The 24,950-nt window shown below is 43.8% G+C and overlaps 1 protein-coding gene across 4 annotated transcripts; it reads left to right on the forward strand.

The window, feature by feature from the left end:
- SLC25A30 (solute carrier family 25 member 30) lies at positions 1–24,950 on the forward strand. Of its 4 annotated transcripts, XM_032314755.1 has the most exons (11): positions 3–103; positions 611–723; positions 9,613–9,733; positions 11,101–11,248; positions 13,580–13,674; positions 15,078–15,163; positions 17,195–17,290; positions 17,958–18,082; positions 19,783–19,921; positions 21,255–21,335; positions 22,265–24,950. In XM_032314755.1, exons 2-11 carry the CDS (start codon positions 703–705, stop codon positions 22,304–22,306), a joined length of 954 nt encoding a protein of 317 aa, XP_032170646.1. In that variant the 5' UTR covers positions 3–103; positions 611–702; the 3' UTR covers positions 22,307–24,950. The 4 variants fall into 4 exon arrangements, with proteins under 4 accessions (XP_032170649.1, XP_032170648.1, XP_032170646.1 ...); XM_032314758.1 differs by lacking the exon at positions 17,195–17,290 and having other exon boundaries at positions 1–103; XM_032314757.1 differs by lacking the exon at positions 611–723 and having other exon boundaries at positions 2–103.

Genomic DNA, 24,950 nt, shown 5'->3' on the forward strand with positions numbered 1-24,950 from the left:
GCCCTGATGTGCCTGGAGCCCCAGGTGCCACCCTGACTGCAATCTTGGGAGGCCTGGTACACTGCCTATGGGAGCCCCTCTGGACTTTTGACCCACCGAAACTGTGAGCTCATATGTGCTTGTTGTTTTAAGCTGGTAAGCTTAGTTATACAGCAATCGATAACTAAAAAATCCATATAGTTCTATATATTTTTAACTTGGGGACAGTGGAAGAATATACTAGAAACTGAGGAACAGGATTACTGCTAGGAGGTGAGTGGGACCAGAGTGTAGGGAATGGGAGGGAGTTACACCTTTGTAAGATTTTATTTTGAACCATGTGGATGCTTTGTACATTCAAAAAATGAAACTGAATAAAAAAAGATGAAAACAAAAATCTAAAATTGATGAAAATGAAAATGACCAACCTGACAATATATCAAAGAGAGAACATAACCATAGCAAAAAGCAATGAATTCAAGTAAACTTTGAACACAGTGCTCTACCTGCACATAATTTAGAAGGATGTATGATCAAGATATGAGAAACTGCCAAGAAATCTTAAGTTTAGAAGATTTGTTGCGGTGGTAGTACTGGTATGTGATTCTCATCTGGTTTCTGTATATTATAGAATAAATGATCAAATACATTGATGCTGTCGTGAACTAGGGTTTTCACTGAGGGAGAAGGAAGATATAAATATGGAAAGAAGGAGACTTTCTGATGTTGGATTTTGACATGGAGGTATGAATTCATGATTTAAAACTATATCTGGGTGAAAGGTATACTGTTTACTGCATTACATCTATATCTCCATAGATATATTTATGCAAATATATATATCTTTGTCCATTGTAAGGGCCTGAAAGAATGACATCCCAGTGACAGTGAGCACAAGAACTCTGATCTAATTTTCTTTTTTTTTTTTAAGATTTTATTTTTATTTATGTGACAGACAGAGATCACAAGTAGGCAGAGAGGCAGGCAGAGAAAGAGAGAGGAAGGGAAGCAGGCTCCCTGCTGAGCAGAAAGCCCTATGTGGGGCTCGATTCCAGGACGCTGGGATCATGACCTGAGCCTAAGGCCGAGGCTTTAACTCGCTGAGCCCACCCAGGCACCCCTGATCTAATTTTCTAAGTGCCATTTCCTCCTAAAAGCAGCGAGGGTTTTCCTGCCAAGGGCAGAGAAGATTCAGTGAAATGTTAGTAGGTCTTGGGTCAGGAAACAACGAAGTGCTCAAAGATTGATAGGGTATTATACAGGTAAAATCAAAGGAACCAGGTGAGGGGGCTTCCACTGATCAAATATCAGGAATTTGAGCATCAAAAGTAATAATAGTGATGCAGTAATAGTAATAGTAATTATAGTAAGTGAATTAAGTTGGATTTCAAAATGCAGGAGTCCACACTGAGTCGACACTGTTAACTCAAAAAGGGGAAGGTCAGGAAGGGGAGCTGGGAAGGGAAAAAGGATGAGAAGCAGGGGGAAAAAATGAGAAAAGGAGAAAAAAGGGGGTACTCTTCTTTAGATGGGTAGAAGAAAGATAGCATTAGAAAATCACCATTTTATACACAATTCAATAAACATTCATTGGTGTGTGCTTATACCCCTTGCGCAAAACAATTCATGTGGTTCAGCCTATGGCTATAGAGAGTCTCTGCTGCAGTAGGAGAGAGGTATAGTTGAAATAAAAAAGAAAGGGAGACCAGGCCTGAAAATTCTCTGAATGGACCAAAAAACCAAACCAAACCAAAACAAAACGAAAAAAAAAAAAAAACAGTTTAATCATACAAAGCTTAATTTGCAAGACTAACTTCACCTGGATAATGTCTTGCTTATGCCTCTGAAAATCCTAAGCAAGGCTTGAGCTGTTTGTTAAGGTTGATAAGAGGTAATCACTGACCAGCTCCCTGTTGTTTAAGAAAATTCTAATATTATAACCAATCGCTGTGAAGAATAGCCACTGCTTTCTGGCTATAGAAGCTGTTTATAACGTAATTCTGAGCCTCCTTCCGTGTTCTGGTTTGAGTGCTCCCAGTTTGCAAACTGTCTTTCTGATGTGTGCACAATAAACTTTTACTGATTACTAGCTTAGTGATTCCTTGGTGTTACCTCTATCATTTCTGAGCTTCTGACAGTATCTTTGTGGAGAGATTGGCCCGCCCATGCCTTGATCAAGTGATCCAACTTGGTGGTACAGATGATGGGACAAAAGAACATGGAGATACACATCACCTCCCACTTCTACTAAAATGTTTGGTCTGAATCTGCTCATAAGGGAGCAATTCGAAAAATCCAAAATGATGCAGTCTACAAGACATTTGGCCTGGACTTTTCCAATATGTGGAAGTTAGGAAAGATTTTGACAAAGTGAAAGTCCTAGTAGATAAAAGGAGTTTCTAGAGAGGCACTTTGTTAAACGGAACGGGTGAATCTTGGGTAGATCCCGAGTGTGCAATTATACGACATTTTGGGACAATAAAGGAAATTTAAATAAAGACAGTATGTTGACTGATATGACAGAAATGGTATTAAGCTTCTTATACATGATAATAGTGAGATGTTTAGGGGCAAGGCAGGGTTGTGTGCGACTTTCCAAAGGTTGGGGGTGGGGCCTACATTGTGAGAGGACGCAAATGTGAAATGGTGGTCTTGAGTGAAGGTTATACGCTTCATAGTACTATTTTTGCAACTCTTTTAATTTTTTAAAAGATTTTATTTATTTATTTGAAGACATAAATTACAAGTAGGCAGAGAGGCAGGCGGGGGCGGGGAAGCAGGCTCCCCACTGAACAGAGAGCCCCATGCAGGGCTGGATCCTAGGACTCTGGGATCATGACCTGAGCCAAAGGCAGAGGCTTTAACCCACTGAGCCACCCAGGCGCCCCTAGTTTTGCAACTCTTCATCGGTCCGTAAATTTTCAAATGAAAAAACTGGGATTAAAAAAAATTAGTGAGCTCTCCCTTTCTCCGGCTGAGGAGGTTCACATAGGGAAGCAGCACCCCAAGAAGTCTCCAGTTCTGAGGCTCCCGGTGCATTCCCTAAAGTTTCTCTTGCACTGCGGGGTGGACCCCGGAGGCCGTGGGAGTCACCGGGTTCCCACAGCTCCCCGCCTGGTCAGCCGGGAGCCGGCTACTCAGTGCCCGGTCCCTCCGCGGTCAGCCAGTCGCCGGCTGTCATGGGCGTGGCCGCGGCCCGGGTGGCCAATGGGAGCCGCGGCAGAGGGCGGAGCCCCGCGGGGTGAAATGGGCGGGGCCGCTCGCGGCTCTGGAGCTTTTTCTCCAGCTGCGGTGCGGGTTGGCTACGCGCGCGCTGGAGCGCAGGTAGCGGGGCTAGAGGAAGTCGCCGCCGCCGGGTAAGTGTCTGAGCACCGCGCCGCGGTCGCGCTGACTGCTCAGTGCCTGCTCTGGGTCTCCCCTCCACCGGCCCGTCCCTCTTTCGCCGCGGCGTCCTGAACTGGTCGGCGTGGGACTCCCTGCCCGGCCGCGGGCGGTGCTGCCCCTCCGGTCGGCCTCGGCCGGGGCTGGGACTGCGGTCGGATGGCGGCCCGGGAGAGCGCCGACGGGGCCGCGCGTGCTCTGCGTCCGCCGCTGCTACCCGGTTTGCTTGCGGAGCCCGGCTCCCTGGGGCGCGAGGTTCCGGGGCCGGGCCGCCCTCTTCCGGCAGGGGCGCCGGCGGCGGGGGCGCCGGCTGCAGGGCCTCAGCACTTGGCTGCGTGGGGTGACTTATGCCCCCGCGTCACAGGTCCCAACTGTGCGGCCCGGTCCCCACGGTGTGTTTCTCCTGCCTCTGCATCCTTCCCACTCGCGTTTCACTCGGAGTGTGCGGCACCGGTGCCCGACAGCGTCCTACTCTGGAAAAGGGCACACTGGGCTTTCTTTGAATTGCTCCTGCAGGTTGGCTCACGTTTGTAGGGACGGGTGCACTTCATTTGCTTGGAAGGTTAATGTAGGTCTGGATCTTAGAGTCTTCCTAGGTGTAAATTCGTGTAAAGCGTTTGCGGTGTTCATCATTGCTGCTCCTGCGCCAGAAGAGCAGAACAGTGTTGGGACTGTCCTACAGATTCTAGTTTTCATCTTCCTCGGGTACTGAAAAAAGTTGAAAGGCCTGAACGGTGGTCTTGGCTTTGCCGCTGCCAAATTTTGTGATCGTGGGCTCAGTTAATTCGTATGAAATGAGGTATGACTTCTAAGATTCCTTTTAAATTCCACGTTTCATAAGGCTGTAATGAGTTTATTTTCCATACTGTACCTTGAAAGAGAATGGGAAATGAAAGTCTATGAAAGGCAAACATATGAGGAACAAAGATTTAAGAGGGCACAGTAGTTTAGAGACTGTGATTCCAGTTTAAGACTGCAGACTGAAAAGGAAACCTAAGTAAATCTGAAGGAACTTATCCAGAATTAATTATAAAACAGAAACTTGGAAAGCTTTCAGAAGTTCCAGAAGCAATTACTGTCGTATATTTTACCTCTTTTTGCAGCTGTGCAAATGAGGTAAGGAGAGAATAAGTACTAAGTGAGAGAGGATATAGTAACTTAGTACATATCTAAAGATTTGGAATCCTTAATTTTGTAGGCATTTCCACTCAGGAAACACTTTAAAAAAATAGGTGGAGGGCGCCTGGGTGGCTCAGTGGGTTAAGCCGCTGCCTTTGGCTCAGGTCATGATCTCGGGGTCCTGATGGAGTCCCGCATGGGGCTCTCTGCTCAGCAGGGAGCCTATTTCCTCCTCTCTTTCTCTCTGCCTGCCTCTCTGCCTACTTGTGATCTCTCTCTGTCAAATAAATAAATAAATAATCTTTAAAAAAGAAATAGGTGGAAAGTTTGTATGTCCTTTGCAGGAAAATCGTACATTTATTCCGATTGTGCAGAATTTCAGCACTGCCACCCACTAATATTTTTTTAACAGCCTTTGGAAAATAACATCTGGCTTTGTAGTACAGAGAGGAGAAAGATCATGTGTTCCTTCAGGGAGACCTTAGTTTGCATACTTGGTAGCTGTGTGACCAGGAAAACTCACTTTTCCTCTCTGAGGCTGTCTTTCCTCAATTGTGAAATGTGGCTAACGTTCCCGATTTCATAGGGTTGTAAGGATTAAATGAAATTACTTGTGTGGAAAATCTATAGCAATGCCTGGCATGGAAGATACTCAGTAAAGATGGCTGTGGTTATTAGCATGGTGTTTAAAACGCAGCAGAGAAGTGGTCCCAAGATTTAGTAGGGCTAAAGGGTATGGCCTAAAGAGGAGTGCAGGGTGGGAAGTGATCACAGGCACTGGTATGCCCGACACTGGAGTTTTTCCAAAGTTGTAATCCCTTCGCTGGGTCTCAGGCTGAGATGTCATCCAGACACTAGTGACTGCTAAGGACAGAAGGCTTCCTGACTGTGCTGGACTGTCGTGCCTGGGGCTTGAGTAGATTTGGGATTTTCGCAAAGAATTGTGCTAGGAAGTTAAGTAACGTATGTAAGAAAAACCCTTCCAAAGAGTGCTCCAAAACAAAGAAATGGTTCAGTTTACTGAAAAGAGATTTCAGCTTGAGATAGCCGCAACCCTGTCTCTGCCTGCGGTGGCCAGCATACCGTACTGAACATAATGTCTCCTATTCCAGCTTTAGCTAGAACCTTCTCTAGTTGGATCAACAACTGATACTGTCTGATTAGCCAAAGTAGTCTTTCTTTTCTTCTTTTTTTTTTAAGAGTCTATTTACTTTTTTGTCAGAGAGATAGAACGCAGCAGGGGGAGCAGCAGGCAGAGGGAGAAGCAAGGAGCCCAGTGCGGGACTGGATCCCAGAACCCTGAGATCCTGACCTTAGCCGAAGGCAGCTGCTTGACTGAGCCACCCAGGCGTCCCTAAGATATTCAGCAAACATTAACGTGGGAAGGCAGGCAGCAGGCTTAACTCCCCAGTAATCTAGTCCTAGCATTAGGAAAGCGAAAGATTTTTACCCTATTCCTAGCTAACTTTTAAAAATTGTAATTGAATAGAAAGTAAGTGCTGTCTCAGAGTTTAACCTGGGGATGCAGGAATGGACACTCACTTGGGGAAGATGAGTTTATGGTCCAGGCGCATCTGAATGGGAACAGCTGGGTGTGTGCTCCGCCCACTTGATTCAAAACCCTGGAGAGGCACTTCTACAGCAGTTTTGAGTTCTAGTTGAGTATTTGCATTTGAACCCAGAGCTTTTGGGTTTTGATCTAACCGAAAAGTTAGTATCAAAACTGACAGAAGATGGGGGGTGGGGGCGGCAGGCGGGCAGGGAGGGGCACCTGGTCGCTTAGTTGGTAAAGCGTCTGGTTCAGGTCAGGTCATAATCCTGGCTCAGGTCGGCTCAGCTGGGAGCCGCCTTCTTCTCCTCCTCTGCCCTCTGTCCCTTCCCTCCCCCCCTACCCCAACTCATGCTTTCTTGCTCACTCCCTTGCTCTCGCTCTCTCTCAAATAAATAAAATCTTGGGGAAAAAAAAAAAAACTGATGTAAGACAAAGTCGCCAAAAGTAGCCATTAAAACTAAGCTGGTAAAACAAATAAGTAGTGGCAGGAAACCAGAAGGTTAATTGCTGAGATGGCATGAGGCCATATGGCATTAGAGTCTTTAAAAAAATGTTTGTTTTGCTTCTAAATTTGAGATTAGTTATGATTCCATTTCCTTTAAAGTTTTGCTGACAGTTTGCAGGAAACTTTCTGAACATACATGTGTGTAGAAAAAGAGTCACTACTAAATAAGATGAGTAAGGGGCGCCTGTGGGGCTCAGTCGTTAAGCGTCTGCCTTCCACTCAGGTCATGATCCCAGGGTCCTTGTCCCACATTGAGCTCCCTGCTCAGCAGGAAGCCTATTTCTCCCTCGCCCACTCCCTCTGCTTGTGTTCCCTCTGTTCTGTCTCTCTGTCAAATAAGTAAATTAAAATAAATAAATAAATAAATGAATGAGTAAGGAGAAGGATAAGCTCTAACATCATCACTGAGAATTAACTACGTAAAGTGGGCATTTAAGTGGTAAGTGTTCCAAGGTGCGAATTGGGCACCACGGATATAACTCCCTGATTTTCAGTAACAGCGCAGATGCTTTGGATGTCCCCGATGTCCTCATTCCTTAGGTGGGGCCCTAGGGTCTGAACTTTTCAGAAGCTTGGTCGTCAGCTTAGGAACTCCTAATAAGGAGTTTTGTGTGCCACACAGATGCTTACCGTGTACATAGTATCACAGACCGGAAGGGGCTGTTGGGGGGCGGGGGAGTGGGGATCAACTGGGTAATGGTTTTCTTTTCTGGGGATGAGGTTTTGGAACTAGATAGCCCCAGGCGCTCACCACCACCACCAGCATCCTGAATGTGTAATGTGCCTCTGAATTGTTTACCAAATGGCTTATTTTATTAGTATGAGAATTTCACCACCGTGAACAACTCCCAAAATTTATTTGAATACTATCTTTGTATACTGTGTACTGGAAAAAAAAAACTATTGCTGTTTAGGTTGACTGCCTACCTTCTGAATATTATAGTCTCTCTTAAGACTTTTAAATTAAGTACATTTTTGTTTTTTATAAGATGCTGCTTATCAGTACTACCTTTTTTGAGGGTGCTTAGCATTTTTTTCTCCTTAATTAAAACATCATCGCTCCTTTATGGTTGCATACAGCCTCAAGTTGTAGCAGAAGGAACACTGTATTTGGAATCAGAAGCCTTGGGTTGGAGGCCCAATTCTTACACCGTCAGCTGTGTGCCCTTGGGCAAGGCACCTTGCTTGAGACTCTGTTTCCTAGTCTGTTTTTCTGTTCTCCCATCCCAGACTTGTTGGGGGATCCAGTGATATTGTTTGTCTGTATCAGACACTTTTATAATGGCAAATTATAGTGCTTACGCGTGTCACTGTTACATAGTTACTGCTTTGTTTTTCTTAATTTGAATTCAGCAGACTCCTAGAATGGATTAAGAATGGTACTAGTGGAATGTTAATGAGTTATTAAATTTATTATTAACGTGTTCTGACAGTGTATATAGCTCATAGTATTAATCATTATATTATTAATATCATTAGGTTAAGAATTAGTTATGTACAGATATTATTAAATATTTGTAAGGATGATAGGGAGTTGAGATGAGTTTCTGTGGGCAGGACTTGTTCTTGGTCCTGAAACATAAAGCAAATGATGATTTTTCAGGTTCCATGCTTATAGAGCCCTTTATCTTACCTTTTTTTTTTTTTTTTTAAGATTTTACTTACTTAACAGAGAGAGAGACTGCAGAAGAGGAAACACAAGCAGGGGGAGTGGGAGTGGGAGAAGCAGGCTTCCCTTCTGACAAGCAGAGAGCTGGATGTGGGACTCGATCCCAGAACCCTGGGATCATACATGACCTGAGCCCAAGGCAGATGCTTAAAGACTGAGCCACCCAGGCGCCCCTATCTTACTCACTTGTAACCAGTCTGAATTCGGTTAATGTCTGTAAATGTAGATGTATTTAGAGTCTCCTTTGGGTTCCTTGTGCTTTTTCTTAGTTTAAGCAAGCCCCTGGGCCTTGTTGCAAACTGCCATTTTTGGCAATAATGACTTGAGGCAGGCCTTTCTTGAGAAATGTAGTCTTAGGAAACTTGTAAAACTTGTAAATACCCTGGGCGTATTGCTCACCAGTAATGATTATAATAAATTAGGAATTTTATTTCAAATCACAATAATTATGGCTGATAGTACACATGCAAATATGTGTTAATTTGCATGTTTTCTCCTGTTATTGGCAGAGGCCAGATTTACCAACTGAAAGTGCATAAAACTGCAGAATGTGTAATAAATGTGTGGGACCAGGCATGGCAGGTGTGTAACTACGTGTCACAGCGTGTGAGCACCTTTTAAGTGAAAGGCAGATGGAAGGTGACAATTGTTGACTGTATTTTTTGTGCTAGTTTGAAGGTGTATATTTATTCCCCACTATGGGAGTACAAACTAGGCATTTTACTTAGCGTAGTAAATAAAAGCGTGGGCCCCACCTCTAACTGGTTGTGTTCGCTGCTTGGAAGGTGATGACGTTGTTGAGGAAAAACCCTAGAGGTTAGTAGGAACTTCCCTAGGAAGGATGACGTGTGACTCTGACCCTAGAGTCCACCCCTTTCCTTCAAACCAAGACACCTCTCAGCTCTTAACGTGAGGTGGATAAGAAAAGAAAACTAACATTTATGGAGTGTGAACTAGAAGTACACTGTGGTACTTTGGAGTAGTTGTCATTTTATCTTGGGACACTGGGTTGCAACATTTTTTTTGCTCTAGTGGACCTAAGGGACAAAGACAGTGGTGACAAATGGCCATAGTTGTTGAGTGAAAATGAGTGGATTTTAGATAAAAGGGACTACCCAGAAAATAGCCTCCCCTGTGTTCCACTAAATACATTCACTATATCATGGGAACAGCATATTGCGTTACTTAAGGCCTGAATGCGATTTCAGGCAACTGATAAAATGAGATTTGTAGGTAGCTGAGCTTTGCTTTCTGAAGGCGAGGCTCCCCTGAACTACTGGGGTGGGGGTGAGGAGCGTGGTTCACATACAGCATCTGATGGCAGTCTCCAGATGGAACACAGGTTTTAAAGAAGAAACTGCTTGTGCATGGAGTTATGACTTCGACATGCCTTCCTTTTGTGTCCAGGGAAGACCCTGTCGGAGGCTATGTTTCTCTGATCCAGGAGAAGGGACAGTGGTGAAGATGTCTGCCCTCAACTGGAAGCCCTTTGTGTACGGAGGGCTGGCCTCCATTACAGCGGAATGCGGTAAGGAACCCCCTGGGGTGGGGGGCACTCAGGTCCCTTGCTTGCTCCTCTCTGTGGTGTTTGATGTGACCGTAGTTCCAGCACAGCATGTGAGAATAGAAAACATTAATCTCCGATTTCAAAATTGTCTTCTTTTGGTATGTTTTTCCGACACGTGGTCATCTGGCTGCCAGGAGTTTATAGAGTTCAGAGTTCAGTGTGGAGAAAGTAGAGCTTGTTAATCAAACAGCAGGTCTTATCAGTCATTTGTAGATTACGTCTGTCTGGGTGTGCCTCGTCCTTCCCCGCTGTGCCCCCGTGAGCGCCTGGGGCTAGCAACCATGCGGAGCCCCTGGTCTTCCCCGAGCCCATTAGCCACACTGTGTCCGGGACTTCCTTCCCCGCTGAGCTCCACGTCGCATTCTGGTTAGCACTGTCTGTGTCCTGGCATAATTCACTCAGCATATTGTGAGCCGCTCCCGAGTGCCAGGTGCTGGGCTGGACACGTGGTTGGCTCCCAAGGCTTGGTCGCTGCCGTCCTGGGGCAGGGGCTGCCCCTGAAGGGTCTGTGAGGACCAGGGCTGGGGGGTGAAGGTGTTTGAACCACCCACCCACTTCGCTGCCTGTGTGGGTCGGCTCTCCCATGGCCACGGTGGGTCACCTTTGCTGAGAATGAGTGTTACATGTTTCTGTGGACTCTCCATGAGGCACTGGGTTAAACTTTTTTTTTTTTCTTTAAGATTTTATTTATTTATTTGACAAACGGAGATCACAAGTAGGCAGAGAGGCAGGCAGAGAGAGAGGGGGAAGCAGGCTCCCTGCTGACCAGAGAGCTCGATGAAGGGCTCAGGCCCAGGACCCTGAGATCATGAAGGCAGAGGCTTTACCCACTGAGCCACCCAGGCACCTCTGGGTTAAACATTTTTACCTGCATGAAACAGATTGGCTTTTACACTACAGAATACAAAGTGAGATGTTCCTTTCTAAAGGAACGTCTCTCTCTTCATTCATATTGAACCCGATTTTAGCTTTCGGAGATGCAAAAAAATAACAACATTTTAAAATTTCCTGCTCGTGTAAATCATTCCGCGTAGCTACCTTTCACAGCAGTAGTGCAGCTTTCTCAAATCCTATGTCGAATGATATGGGAAACTACATAAAAAAAGGAAGGTATGTTTATGAATCTTTGGGGTCTTTTTAATCTTTTGGTTCCTAGTTTTTTTCCCAAATAGAGAAAAGATTGCAAAAGTATTTGCTATTTCTTAATTCTGTTTCTTTATGTTATAGTCAAAATGTTTCCTCAGTAATAGGTCATCATGTTTCCTTTATTGAGTGGAATTTCTTTTTATTGAGTGAAATATTTCTTTTTTTTTTTTTTTAATTTTAAGGTACTTTTCCAATTGACTTAACCAAGACCCGGCTCCAGATTCAAGGCCAGACAAATGATGCAAACTTCAAAGAAATCAGGTATCGAGGAATGTTGCACGCGTTAGTGCGGATAGGCAAAGAAGAAGGGCTGAAAGCTCTGTACTCAGGGTAAGTAGACTTCTGTACGTTTATATTTGATTATTGATCTTCCAAATGAAATAGACTGAAAAGTAAGATGTCATAGAGAAAAAGTAGAAATTTGAGGTATATTTGAAAAGAGCAAGTAGTTTGGGAGATTTTTCATGTTTCATTTCAATTTTATTTTCTGTGTATCTCTTAAGTAGTGAACGTTGTGGTGAAAGTATGTTTTTATTATTTTCAAATACAGATACTAATGCAAAAATTACGTTTCAAAAAAATTTCATAATTCAGTGTTTCATTCTGAGAAAAGCCCTTCCCCTTGGCTATTCTGAATTACCAAGGTTTTTGCTCTAAGGAAAATGATGGCGTGTTCTCTGTGGGTAAGGGTTGTGAACAACGTTTCTTTAGTTCAACATTTAGGGAACAGTGTGCTGAAGGCAGGGGATAGGAAAGTAAGTAAGACAGGTGCCTATGTCAGCCCGAGTTCTGGAGAAAACAGAATTCACTTGGGTGGTTTCAGTGAGAAGACTTGAATGGAGGGGTTACTTGAGGGTTAAGGGAACAAAAAGGAAGAATACTGAGGTACCTAGAAACGATCAAAGTGAGAAGTTGTTACCAACCCTAGGACCAAAAGGACAAGCACAGGAATGGTGTTAGCAGAGCCTGTTAGGACGAGAGCCTTGAAGGAGCAAACAGTAGTTGTGGGGGGATGATGCTTCCGTAGCGCCAGGGAGAGGAGAATCCCTCTTCTTCCTGCTCCCTCCATCCCACTGTTGGCTGGTGGAATCCACCTGGAAGTCAGTCGGGGGAGCCTGAATGACTCATCCGTGAGCACCTCCCTCTCAGGGTGCAGAGCATCACCGAGAAGGCTGAGACTGGATCTGGGAGCACAGAAGGAGATCAGCAGCAATACACAGTCGCGAAGGAGCTGTTGCTTCGTTGGGGCTGCAGATGTGTGAAGAGGGGGTATGATGGATTCTCTTAATGAGTGCTGGGTCTGGTAGAGGCAGGCCATCAAGCCCAGACTATGAGGACAGGGGAGGGTGTGTTTCGGGAAGGCTGCTTGATCCAGGCAGGCAGTGCCCAGTGTGAGCTTGAAGGATCAAGAAGAGTGAGTTAACCAGGTGTAGTTAGAAGGGAATTGTGTTTCTGCAGAGCCGGTAGAATGTGCAGGAAAGCTTGGTACATTCTAGGAACTGCAAGTAAGGTGGTGTGGGTATGGTGTGGGAGGCAGTGAGCAGGAAGAGCTGGAGCCATAGTAAAGGGTCAGGGCGTGGACAGCCTCGGGATGGGCTAGGCATCCTGATTTCATCTGGTCCACCAGAGGGCCCAAATCCCTTCCCTGGTCCGGGAAATAGAGAGGAGAGCTGATCAGTTGAAGTGGAAGAACATTGAGTCCACTGTGGAATTCTGGATCTGGAGACGGGCTGGGTGTAGGATGTGCACTGAGAAATCTGCAAAGTGGTTGGAAATGCATGGTTGGATCAGTATTGGAAGCAGGAATTAGGCGTCCTGAGTCTGTATGGTGCTGGAAACGTGGGAGTGGATGAGATCGTCCGGGGAGTGTGTGGAGCGGGGAGAGAAGAAAGCACAGGATGGAATTCTGGGGATCCCCCAGAGGACAGAAGTAGGAGGCAGAGGAGAAAAGGAAACAAACGAGAAGGGGATGTTGTGGAGTTCAGGGAGGAGACAGCTGCACGGAGGGCAGGGTGGACAGTAGCAGATACCACAGAGAGGTCATGTAAGGTACTGAGTGGAACACCTGATGAATTTAGTGACAGAGATGTCAACTGGTCACCTTGGTGAGGGCAGTTTTGATGGAGAGGGGAGAGGGAAGGGGGACTGCATTTTGAGGAGGAGCTGGGAAATTCAGGAACAGCTGGGTGGACAACTGCCCCCGGGTGGTTCTGGGGTCCAGAAGGCTAAGAGAGGAAAGGACTAGAACAGGGCCTCCAACGAGGTGGGAGAGGTGCTCCAGAGAAGTAATGAAGAATGCTGGCTGCTTGCAGAGGGCGGGTTTCACCAGGAGCTTGGTCCTGAGAGAGGAGAGAGAGCCATTTCCCTTGAACACCGGTGAGCAAACAATCCACGGTCACTTACCTTTTCTGGAAGGATAACTACAAGGGGTTGAGCTTTCACTTAGTAAACTAATAATTTGCGTAAATTTATCTCAACACAACTATATTTTTTGTTGGATTTTGAATTGTGAGAAACCTGGTTTAGCATAGTTTGATTGTAGAAGGCAAACACATGGTTGCATCTGTGTGTGTATGCGTGTGTGTGTGTGTGTGTGTGTGTCTTCTAGAGGATTTAAAGTGATTTTTAGGACCTTTGTCCTTTTGTATGTTGGTGTGACAGGATCGCCCCTGCGATGTTACGCCAGGCTTCCTATGGCACTATCAAGATAGGCACTTACCAGAGCTTGAAGCGACTGTTTGTGGAACACCAAGAAGGTGAGTGGGGAGTCTTTTTTCCACTTGTGGATAGGAGCTGGGTGGGTTGTGTGTCTCTAGTCAAGGTGAGATCAGATTTTCTTGAGCCTAATTGTGACTTTACTACTGCTGAGGAGAAAACTGGCTGGAAAGTCTGAATGAATAGTGCTTAAAGCCAGTCTGTTCTTACCTGAACTTAGGGGAGTGATGGTGATGGTTAAAGAAGGGGCAGTCTTAACAAATTTTTAGTTGTCCCCATCTCCAAGAGACCCAGACTGGAGGGTATGTTGTTGTAGTTAAAAATTTCCAAAATCAGGAATTATGGCCTATTTTTCAGGAAAGCAGTGAATACCCTCCTTAGTATCATGAACTGAATTCTAATACTCTATTGCTTGTTGACTCTGTGACTTTGCTTTAATCCATACAACTTTTTCTGTTTTTTTCTTTTTTTTTTTTTTTTTTTACAACTTTATCTTCTGGGTATCTTCTAGGAGTGTTTTTTGTTTGTTTGTTTTTGTTTTTGTTTTTGAAGATTTATTTATTTATTGGAGAGAGAGAGTGTGTGTGCTCACATGCCCTAGTGGGGGAAGGGGCAGAGGGACAGGGAGAATCTCAAGCAGACTTTGCTCAGCTGAGCATGGAATCTGACTTGGGGTTCGATCCAGGACCTTTAGATCATAACCTGAGCGGAGATCAAGAGTTGGATGCTTAACCAGCTGAACCACCTAGGGGCTCCAGGAGTGTATCTTTTTTATTTTCCTATGAGATATACCTCATCTTAATTACTAGAGTGGTCTGCATTTAACACAAGAGTGTATTGGTATATGGTTGTCTACTTTGCATGAGAATTCACATTCCTTTTTTGGTATCAAGTCATTTTGCTAGGCAAAATCCCATTAAGCCAGCAAAATTCCTAATATTTTATTTTATTTTATTTATTTATTTTTTTAAAAGATTTTATTTATTTATTTGACAGAGATCACAAGTAGACAGAGAGGCAGGCAGAGAGAGAGAGAGGGAAGCAGGCTCCCTGCCGAGCAGAGAGCCTGATGCGGGACTCGATCCCAGGACCTTGAGATCATGACCTGAGCTGAAGGCAGTGGCCTTAACCCGCTGAGACACCCAGGTGCCCCAAAATTCCTAATATTTTAAAAATTGCTTGATTCAGGGGCTGCTGGCTGGCTCAGTCACTGGAACATGTGACTCTTGATCTTAGGGTCATAAGTTCAAGTCCCACACTGGGTATAGAGATTCTTTAAAAAAATTAAAAATCTTTTAAAAAATTGCTTTATTTATAAAGCAGAGATTTTACTATTCTCTGAAGATGTACAAGCAGTATGTAAACAAGTTACACCTATATTTGAGCGATTGATACAAAGAGCTCTGTGTATATGAAAAGCTGAATAATATGTGCTTGTTTATAGATGAAACTCTACTGATAAATGTGGTGTGTGGAATTCTCTCTGGAGTCATATCCTCAACCATCGCTAATCCAACTGATGTTTTGAAAGTAAGCAGTGCGATCCATTATCTCTTTTTTTTTTTTTTTTAAGATTTTATTTATTTATTTGACAGAGATCACAAGTAGGCAGAGAGGCAGGCAGAGAGAGAGGAGAAAGCAGCTCCCTCCTGAGCAGAGAGCCTGATGCTGAACTCGGTCCCAGGACCCTGGGATCATGACCTGAGCTGAAAACGGAGGCTTTAACCCACTGAGCCACCCAGGCGCCCCACAATCCATATCTTTCAGGCATACTCCACGTTTTCTTATTGACAACAACATTCAGATAATGAAAAGCTGTGAATATAACATAATGTATATGTGAACTTGTTTATAATTTAAATGTCATGAAGACTGTAACTTCGAAACCTCCACTGGGTGGATTTCCCACTGATCTGGAAGGAACTCAAAAGTAGAGCTCATGGAGACAAGGTTTTTGGTGATTAAGCAGAGAAAGAATTTGGGCTTGGATACATTTGAATTTCATTTTTCACTGAAAATCTTCCAGGTTTTATTGGTTCATTAAAAATGGATGGGCTGCAGGTTCTACACAAGTTGGCTCACTGATGACCATTTCTGAATGCGTGATGTTATCCGTTAACTTGGTTTCAGGAAATACGAATGGAAGTATTTCCTTACTGCACTTAGACATTACGTATTGGATGACCTTGTTGCCAACACCAGGGTACAGCCTCCTTAAATTCTTTCTGGAATAAGACAAGGAAATAAACTAATTAAACAAAATAGAAATTAGTAAGGACTTCCTTTTTCTTTTCTTTTCTTTTTTTTTTTTTTTAAGATTTTTATTAGAGAGAAAGAGCATGAGCAGTGGGGAGAGGGAAAGGAAGGCTCCCTGCTGCAGAGAGCCCGATGCAGGGCTTAATCCCAGGACCCTGGGATCATGACCTGAGCCGAAGGCCGATGCTGAGCCTGAGCCACCTAGGTGCCCCAGGACTTATTTTGTCAAGGCTCTCAGGATGTTTGTCTTTGTCCCTCTCTCTCCTTTTTTGTTCCTATTAGCTAACCAGCATTCACTGCTTCTGCCTTCTATTAGTTGACATACTACGTGTTTAGGATCCAAAAACAAATAAGATAAGGACCCTGCCCTCAGAGCCTTCACTCTAATTAGAGATTCTGATAGACATCAGAGTTTTGTGCAACAGTGTGTAGAGTACAGCATGTGTGAAGGTGCTTTTGCTGGGATTTTGTTGGGAAAGAGTGGAGAGAAATATCCATATGTCCCTTAATCTCTCAGACATACATACGGGCTTGTAGAAAGGCAGTTCCTGTATTTTGGTTTATTTTCCCATGTTAGCATGCTAGTAACACTTTCCTTTAGAAGTTAGAGATAATTGCTCCCTAAACAAAAATAAGGAACAAATTTTTAGTGGGAAATCCCTTTTAATTTGAAAAAAATTTGGAGAGCTACGGCAAACATTATTTTTATGTTGGAATCTTGGTCATAAAAATTCTGTGGCTGTTGTCAAGGTTATTTGTACATTCAGGTGTAACTGAGTGTGATGGGCATTGTGTGGTCATCTCGTGCTCAGCTCTCTTGCATACCTTTTGGTTCAGCTGGTTGGAAAGAGTAGAGGCTTGAAGTAACTAATTTAAGGAATACCCTTGCCCATGCTTTGTACTGCCACGTATGCTGGATACTCTTATCAGTTACATGAAATCTTAGCATACCATCACATTCTCTTTCCTGTTCAGTAACTTAGAAGAAAATAATCTAATTTTTTTTTTTCCCCTTTTCAAAAGACTACTTTCAAAAATCCATTTTTGGGGACACTTAATGAGCTCTGGACTGCGCTGGATGCGTTTTGTTGATTCCAGAGTGTCTCAGAACCAATCCTTATGAATGTTAAATCCTCATAAATAGAAATCCTTATAAATCCTACCGGGGCATTTTAAACTAGCATTACGGTCCCATGTATACTGCAGTTCTTTTAATGGTTAGTAAACAACAGATTGAATGGTTTTGAGAAGTCTACATTTGGAGAGAAATGTGCTTTCCTTCTCATGTTTGTCTTTAATCTTTAGATTCGGATGCAGGCACAGAGCAGCACGATTCAAGGTGGGATGATAGGCAACTTCGTTAACATTTACCAGCAAGAGGGAGCAAGGGGCCTGTGGAAGGTAAGTCCGCAAAACAGCGCCAACTTCCTGACTTAGTTCTTCCCTGTTTTCCTTCTTTGAATTTATTTTTCCTATTTCCATCATCTTCTTTAATCCGAATGGCAGAATGGCATATAGGAAGAAGAGTGACGTCTGCCCTCAAAATTGCTTTCTTCCTTAATTTTATTGTCTGTAGAATGGAAATTACAAGGAATATGTCATAGTTTCAAAGTACCTTTTGAATAATTCATGGATAAGAAATTCTGTGAAGATGGAGCATTTTTTTGTTTGTTTAAAAAAAATTCTTATAGAGAAGGGTTTTCTAGGTCATAGTTATGATGGATTTTTTGATCTGTGTGATTTCTTGGTCCTTAAGTGAAGACCGTGAATAGGCAAGTGCTGGTATGGGCTGCTGCTCCCTGGTATTCCAGTGACCCGTCCGTTCACAGAGTAGACCCTAAAGGTCATCCAGTAGGGTCCTCGGTATGTACTTGGAAACCGGAGCCTCTGTGAGGCGACTTGGCCTGGCCAAGTTCTGGCCAAAGTCGTACAGTTAGTGCCAGAATCAGAACCGGGCGTGGGACTTCTTAATCGTCTGGACTTTTCTACTCTGTCACTGTGTAGTTTTTTCCCAAGGCTGGTTCCACGGAGAGCTGTCTAAAACTTGGTTGTTCTTATTTTTATTCAGGGCGTGTCCCTTACGGCCCAGAGGGCTGCCATCGTTGTTGGCGTGGAGCTGCCAGTCTATGACCTCACCAAGAAGCATCTGATTCTCTCGGGCCTCATGGGAGACACTGTGTATACCCACTTCCTGTATGTTTAGAGATTTTTTTTTATTTTTAAGATTCTGTTTATTTATTTGACAGAGATCACAAGTAGGCAGAAAAGCAGGCAGAGAGAGAGGAGGAAGCAGGTTCCCGGCTGAGCAGAGAGCCCGATGCGGGGCTCGATCCCAGGACCCTGAGATCATGACCTGAGCTGAAGGCAGAGGCTTTAACCCACTGAGCCACCCAGGCCCCCTAGAGATTTTTTTTTAAATGATATTTTAGGGATGCATTAATTCAGGGTGGCAGTTTGCTATAAATGTATAGAAATTTTAAAGAAGGTTTATGAATATATCCTCATATTTGAAAAGTTACAATTCAAAAGTAAACCAAGAAAAAGTGAAAGTTCTTATTATCTGTTTACATAGGTAACCACGGTCAACAGCTTGGTTTTTGGGCACATGCAGATATGTCTATAAATGTATATCATGTGTGCTTATTACACAAGCAAGATCATGCTAAGCATTCTCTTTTTATTTTTATTATTTTAATTTTTTAATTTTATTGAGCTATAACTGACAAATCTGTGAGCTATTAAAAGCATATGACATAATGATTGATATGCATACACAATGTGAAAGACTCTGCCTCCAGAGTTCATTGACGTTACCTCACATGTTTATCCTTGTATGTGTGTGTGTGTGTATGAAAACATTTAACTTTTACTGTCCTGGCAAATTTCAGTTATATGACAGTGTTCTCAGCTGTGGTCACCTTATTATATATTAGATCCTCAGCCCTTGTTCATTTTAGAGCTGAAGATTATGGCCCTTCATCGGCCTCTCCCTATTTCCTCCATCCCTCACCCCTTGCAACACTTTTCTACTCTGTTTCTAGGGTTCTATATTTTTTGTTTGTTTGTAGATTCCACATATAAGTGGTACCATGCAGTATTTGTTGCTTCCTTGTTTAAATTTAATAATATGCTCCCCTTATCTTTCCATATACATACAGACAGACTTCATGAATTTACAATAGCTGTAGGTTAGTATGGATGTATCATGGTTTCATCCACTGAGGGCTGATTTTTGCCCCTCGAGGGACCTTCGGCAATTTCTGGAGACTGTTCAGATGGATAGGATTAGGGAATACTGTTGGCATGTGCTTCGTGGAGGCCAGGGAGCTGGTCAACAGCTTACAGTGCACAGGACAGCCCCCCACGACACAGACTTGCCTGATCCCCAAAATGTTAGAAGTGTGAAAGTTGAGACACACTGCCCTGAGTTGATGGATACCAAGTGTGGTCTTAGTCTTGTGAGATGGAAAGTTTCGTAGACCCGGAGACCCCTCGGGGGGTGGGGTGGGGTGGGGAGGCATTACAATGAGGACTTTTTCTCTGCTCTCCCAGAACAGTATGGTTATGATAGGGCTAAAATTACTTTGATGCCTGCTTATAGCAAACAGATGCGATAAATCATCATTGGAGGACATTCCTTCATGTTTCTATGATTCTTTGACATTCTGGAACCTCAAAGGTGTTCTTAGTTGGGACCAGAATTTAGAAGCCACTATAGTCAGTGCCATATTTAAGAAGTTGATGCAGCACTCTAGTGATGGGCCTTCTCCTGGGGACCTTGCCTCCTGTTACATGTCACTTTGGCGATGTTGGGGAGGAGGCTGTTTCCTGCCTCTGCTAGTGATGGTTGTGGCTCAGTGGTGATGAACTGTTCATTTTTCCTTTTTTCACAGCTCAAGTTTCACCTGTGGTCTGGCTGGGGCCCTGGCCTCCAACCCTGTGGATGTTGTGAGAACACGTATGATGAATCAGAGAGTCCTACGGGATGGCACGTGCTCTGGCTACACAGGTACCCTGGACTGCTTATTACAGGTGAGAGTGGATGTGCCCCTGGGCAGGGTCATGTGGTCCTTGCATGGCTTATTAGCTTCCTTGCTCCCCTCTGAAGAGTTTTCTTATCACCATGAAAAAAACAAGGGTTAGAGCAAGATAAACCTGTGGGTTGGTCACTGTCTGACTTTGGCGGAGGTTCAGACTCTACCTCAGTTTCCTCATAAGTGAAATGGGACAATAATAGCACGTGTGTCATAGGGTTCTTGTAAAAATCATTGAGATGATGCCTACAAAACAGGATAGTGCCTGGATTCATGCGTAGTAAGCCTTGTTAGTATAATAATAATAAGGGACTCTTATGAAATAAGCTAATCTATTTTACTTACTCTTCACTATTCTAGTGGTTTGTTTCGGTCATTGGAACTGCCCCCCAAATGTATATGTGTGTGTGTGTGAATATAGACCTGCATATTCACATACACATATTTGTATATATATGTTTAACTGAAGAAGGGACTAAATTTTCAGGGTGTTATAACTGACATGAATGATGCTCCACAACCTTGAGAAGGTGCCCAGTTTAGGCCACACTGGGGCTAATTTTATAAATACAAAATCTCGATGAATCTTTAGAAATGAAAGTTCATTTCCTTTCTACCGCTGCTCTGCTGTAAAGGGAGAGAAAATAGTCAGATTTTCTGCCATCATAGTAGAACTGTGTGTCCTTCCAAAGTGTACCTCCCTCCTCTCGAGTCCTGCTGGAATGAATATCCCGCATTCAGACATCTCTCAAAAGAACACGTCGCTCTTACTGTACTTTTCAGTGTGAACAGTGAGGCCTCCTGATCACGAGGGGATGCAGGTTCGCAGCTGTCTCCCGACTAGATTGCCAGCAGCCCAGCATCCGGGTCTGCTTTGCTGTTCCTTTTCTCTGGCGTGACGCGGGCACAGCCTAGGCTTCAAGTGCTGCTGCAGCGGAGCAGAGAGGCGTGTCTTTATCCACCTAGAGATGTGAAGTAGATGCTCTGAATTAGGTCTTTACCGCCATCGCTTCACCTCTTTCCCACCTGCTCGTGAGCCCACGTGGCCAAGAGGCAGGCGACTCCAGCTGGGCCTCAGTCTCCCTTCTCCCTCCTCCGGCTGCTCTCTGCCTGCTGGGGCGTGGGCGCGTTTGACACGTCTTCCTCAACGCAGAAGCCTTTAAAGAACAAAAAGGGGCAGGGGGCAATGAGGTTTTAAACAGTCTCTTCGAACAGGATTTTATTTTTAAGAAACACAGATCATTTGGTCTGGCTCCTAATGAATTATTAACACATTTGACCTAATTGGAAAGTTCAAGTTAACTTGTTTTTCTCCCCGCTCTTTGTAACAGACATGGAAGAATGAAGGGTTTTTTGCTCTGTATAAAGGATTTTGGCCAAATTGGTTGAGACTTGGTCCTTGGAATATCATTGTATCCTTTTCTGCCCCAGTACATCTTAAGAAAGATGGAGCTCGAAGATTGTATAAACTGTCATGTTATTCATGATAATTTAGAAGTGGCTTGTTTTGAATTCCTCTGATTCTGAGAGATAATAACGCAGTTTTTATCTCAGCAGGTATAAAATCTCTGGGCTGGACTATATGAATCTTGATTTAGTGCTGGTATTATTGAAAGGGAATGACATCAATACAGATTTCTATTGAGACTCTGTTTTAGAAGCTGAGAATACTTAAGAGTACAAGGAGAAACAGGGATTGATTTGATATCCCAAGCCACCCTGGGGAAGGATGTGGTTTGACAGCGGTGTTCTAGAAAGCTTATTTTAGAGAATGCCTGAGGATAAACAGATATTAGCTCCTGAGTTATTGGGCCAATTAGCACTGTTTCCTGTATGCCAAGTGGGAGGCAGGTTCATCAGACAGGGAAGGGCAGAATTACAAAGAAGGGAATGTGGTTTTCACCATCCCTCCCCTTTCTCTTTATCTGTGCCTCCCCCTTGCTGAAGGCCTGCCTCACCGTGAGGAGAGGAGAGCTTGAGGAGAGCTTCCCAGGACTTGCTGTCTCTGTTCCACACAGAATTTACTGTCCTGGAAAGTCTGCCCAGCTCAGCAGTCACCAGAGCTAGCCAGGGGGGATGTCATCTACAAAGGGGCTCTGGGAGCTGGTGCTAAGGGATTTGGATATCTCTGCTGTGGTGGTTCTGTTTTAGGCTGACCTTGGGGAGGCCAGTGGGAAGATCTTATGGGTTGGATAAGGATGGAGTCCCTCATGTTCAGTCCTGCTCATGGCACGTGGTCTGCCCAGACGTATCTGTTAAAGGTGCTGTCTGTGACCCTGTTTTTAGAGGTCTGGGTTGTTAAGATGGCTTCTTCTCTGTGAGCCTTAACCGGTAACCGCAGTTCTTTGTGACCTATGAGCAGTTGAAGAAATTGGACTTGTGACAAGTCAAGGCTGCATGAGACAGCGCTCTGAAAACACTCCCTTTTGAACCAATAAAGCTTCCTGCGTGTCACGCTGCTTCTCACTGCTTGGTTCACCACAGATTCTGAAGGGGTTAGTTCAGATTGCTGTGTGTTGGCAGTGGACGCCGTGCATCGACTGTTTCATGCTAGAAACTAACATCCAAACACGAGTCCTTACCATGCAAGTGCCCTTCGACATCAAAGACCGCATGTGGAGCATACGTTTCTTGCTAAAGAGAACTTGTGAGAAGATCAGGAACTCGGTGTCGTTTTCTTCAGGGTAAAGCTAAGAATGCCAGGCTGCTCTAGAGAAGCTCATCGGAACCATGGAATAGAGCCTCCAAGAGGGTGTTGTTATTCCTGAACTGGGGACTGTCCCTTCTCGTCAGCTGAAGAACCTTCACACATGGAGACCTGGCCCTTTCAATTCCAGGTGGAAACAGTACAGGAAACAGAGCCCTGGAACATTGCCCTGCTTTATAATTTCTTATTTTGGCAGGATCCTTCACTTAAAATAAGTGATTTTCGGCCTTCGAAGGCTTGACCTTTGTGAGGAATTGTTAGGAAGTATTAATCTCTAAATCCATGACGGTGGGATGTGTTGGCTTTTGAACATGGCAGGGTCCATGTTGATGGAAGATCTTTGAGGCAGCTGGGGTTCAGTCTTAGGTAATGTTAGCAGTTTGCTCTGATTTTTAGCAAAGTTTATTATTTCTGTAAAATGGGGACGATAACCTGTATTGATATGGAGGGTCAAATGAAGACAAGAATAGCTTCTAGTTGCCTGCATGGTGGGTAGGCGATGGACCTCAGCCCTGCTGTCGTCCCGCCAGAATCCCAGCATCAACAGGCTGGTGTAAAGAAGAGAGAGAGGTTTCATGATGGGACTCTCACTGGAATCCCTAGCAAAGCCCCTCGCCAAGGCCTTGTGAAAAAAGAGAACACGGTCTAAGTTTTATTATGTTTTCCGTAGCAAGATGTTGTGAGGGAATCAGAGTTGATTTTTCCGGATTTCTCAGTTTTTACTTTAGTTCAGGTTATCTATTAAGGTATGTCCTGTTATATTAAGGAAGTTATATTAAGGAAGTCCTCAGACTTCCTGTTCAGTTTGGTTGGAAAACACTTGCTTGAAAATTTAGAAACTATCTCTTCAGTGCTGCACCTGTTTTCCGGTTTCTGAAAAAAATATATAGCATCTTCCTTTCTTTCCCCAAGACAACAAAAATTGTTCTCCCTCTTCTTTCTCACCTTCGTCTTGTTCTTTTCAAACTACAAAGTGACTCTGAGAACCCGAAGAACTTTACACTTCTCGAAGACAGCCCAGGGAAGGGGACGTATTTACTTGGGTACCTTCAGTTCTTCCATTCGAGAACATGACACACTGACGGGGGCTCTGGGATGGACCCTCCTACTAAAGTATTTGCGGGGCAGGTTCTCAGTTTGTTCCCACCCTGGATCACCACTTTCCTTGTACCCAGCACTGAAGGTGTGTAGGTTTCTCTTCCGGATGGGGCCTTTTCCCTGCCAATCACTTTCACGTTGCCTTCTCTATGAACGTTTACTTGGAAAAAGATATCGTGAGGTAGAAAGGTTATTTCCAAACTCGAGACAAAGTCATTAAGAAGAGAAGTGGTGGAGTGGCGTGTAGGTGTTTGGTTAAAGACTTAGTTGAAAGTCCAGATCCCCTCGCCCACTCTAGACGTGACTGCAGAGCAAGCGCACTGGGGCCTGGCTCCTGGTACTGAACCATTATCTTTAGACAGAGATTTTTTTTCTTCTTACCAAAACATTCCATTGACCTGGTCAGGGCTTTCTCAGAAAGGCTTTCACTTTTGGGTTCCTCTAGTTCAAAGGATTACTTTTTTAAGAACCACTTTTTTTTTTTTTTTAAATGAAGAAAACATTGTATTTTTGAAGTGTACATTAAATTTCTAAAATAGTAGAAGCAAGTTCATTTTGAAGACCAAGAGTCAACGTCATGCAATGTTGATTGTATCAATTTATTCAGATTATGTACATGTTCATACCAGGATGAAAAGAAACGGAAACCTCACTATAAAAGTTGAGCACATTTTTTAAAGACAAAAATGAAGTATTTCTCCAGGGTAGATTTATAAAACACGTTATATAGAACAGGATCTTCACCTGTTCTGGTTTTTCTGCTTCCTGAAGGAGTTCATGCAATTGTTAAGCTTCTAACCAAGAGAGAACTTAAGGACTTGGAGAGTCAGTGCCCTTATTTTCAGGGGTGTGACTACAAGCCCCCAGCCCCCTTGGATATTGCTTAAATGTGGCAAAAGGATTTTTAGCTTTTATAACTAAAATGAAGATCATGGATTTTTTTTTTGTCTGCTCCTGGATTTGTATAATCATCGATGCTGAATGTTGCCGATCTGTGATATAAAAAGGCTCCTGTTCTCCATATTTATTCATGAGCTAGAAATAGTATGTATTATGTAAAGACTATACATTTTTCATAAGCCTTTATATCTCAAGCTCTTTTATTTAAGCATTGTTGGAATATGTGGTATAAGCTTTGTTTCATTGTTTAATAAACTGAAATAATACATAACAATCCAAATGATTTGTGTTTATTTTGGAGAAATAGAAACCTTTAAACAAA

The sequence above is a fragment of the Mustela erminea genome, chromosome 15 (assembly GCF_009829155.1).
Source record: "Mustela erminea isolate mMusErm1 chromosome 15, mMusErm1.Pri, whole genome shotgun sequence".
NCBI lineage: Eukaryota > Metazoa > Chordata > Mammalia > Carnivora > Mustelidae > Mustela > Mustela erminea.

Bases quoted from the DNA above. Each gene is read 5' to 3' on its own strand.
- SLC25A30 (XM_032314755.1), top strand. From the start codon at position 703: ATGTTGGATTTTGACATGGAG. The intron at 9,734-11,100 runs GTAAGGAACCCC...TTTAATTTTAAG, and splicing joins CTCCATTACAGCGGAATGCG to GTACTTTTCCAATTGACTTA. The intron at 13,675-15,077 runs GTGAGTGGGGAG...GCTTGTTTATAG, and splicing joins GTTTGTGGAACACCAAGAAG to ATGAAACTCTACTGATAAAT.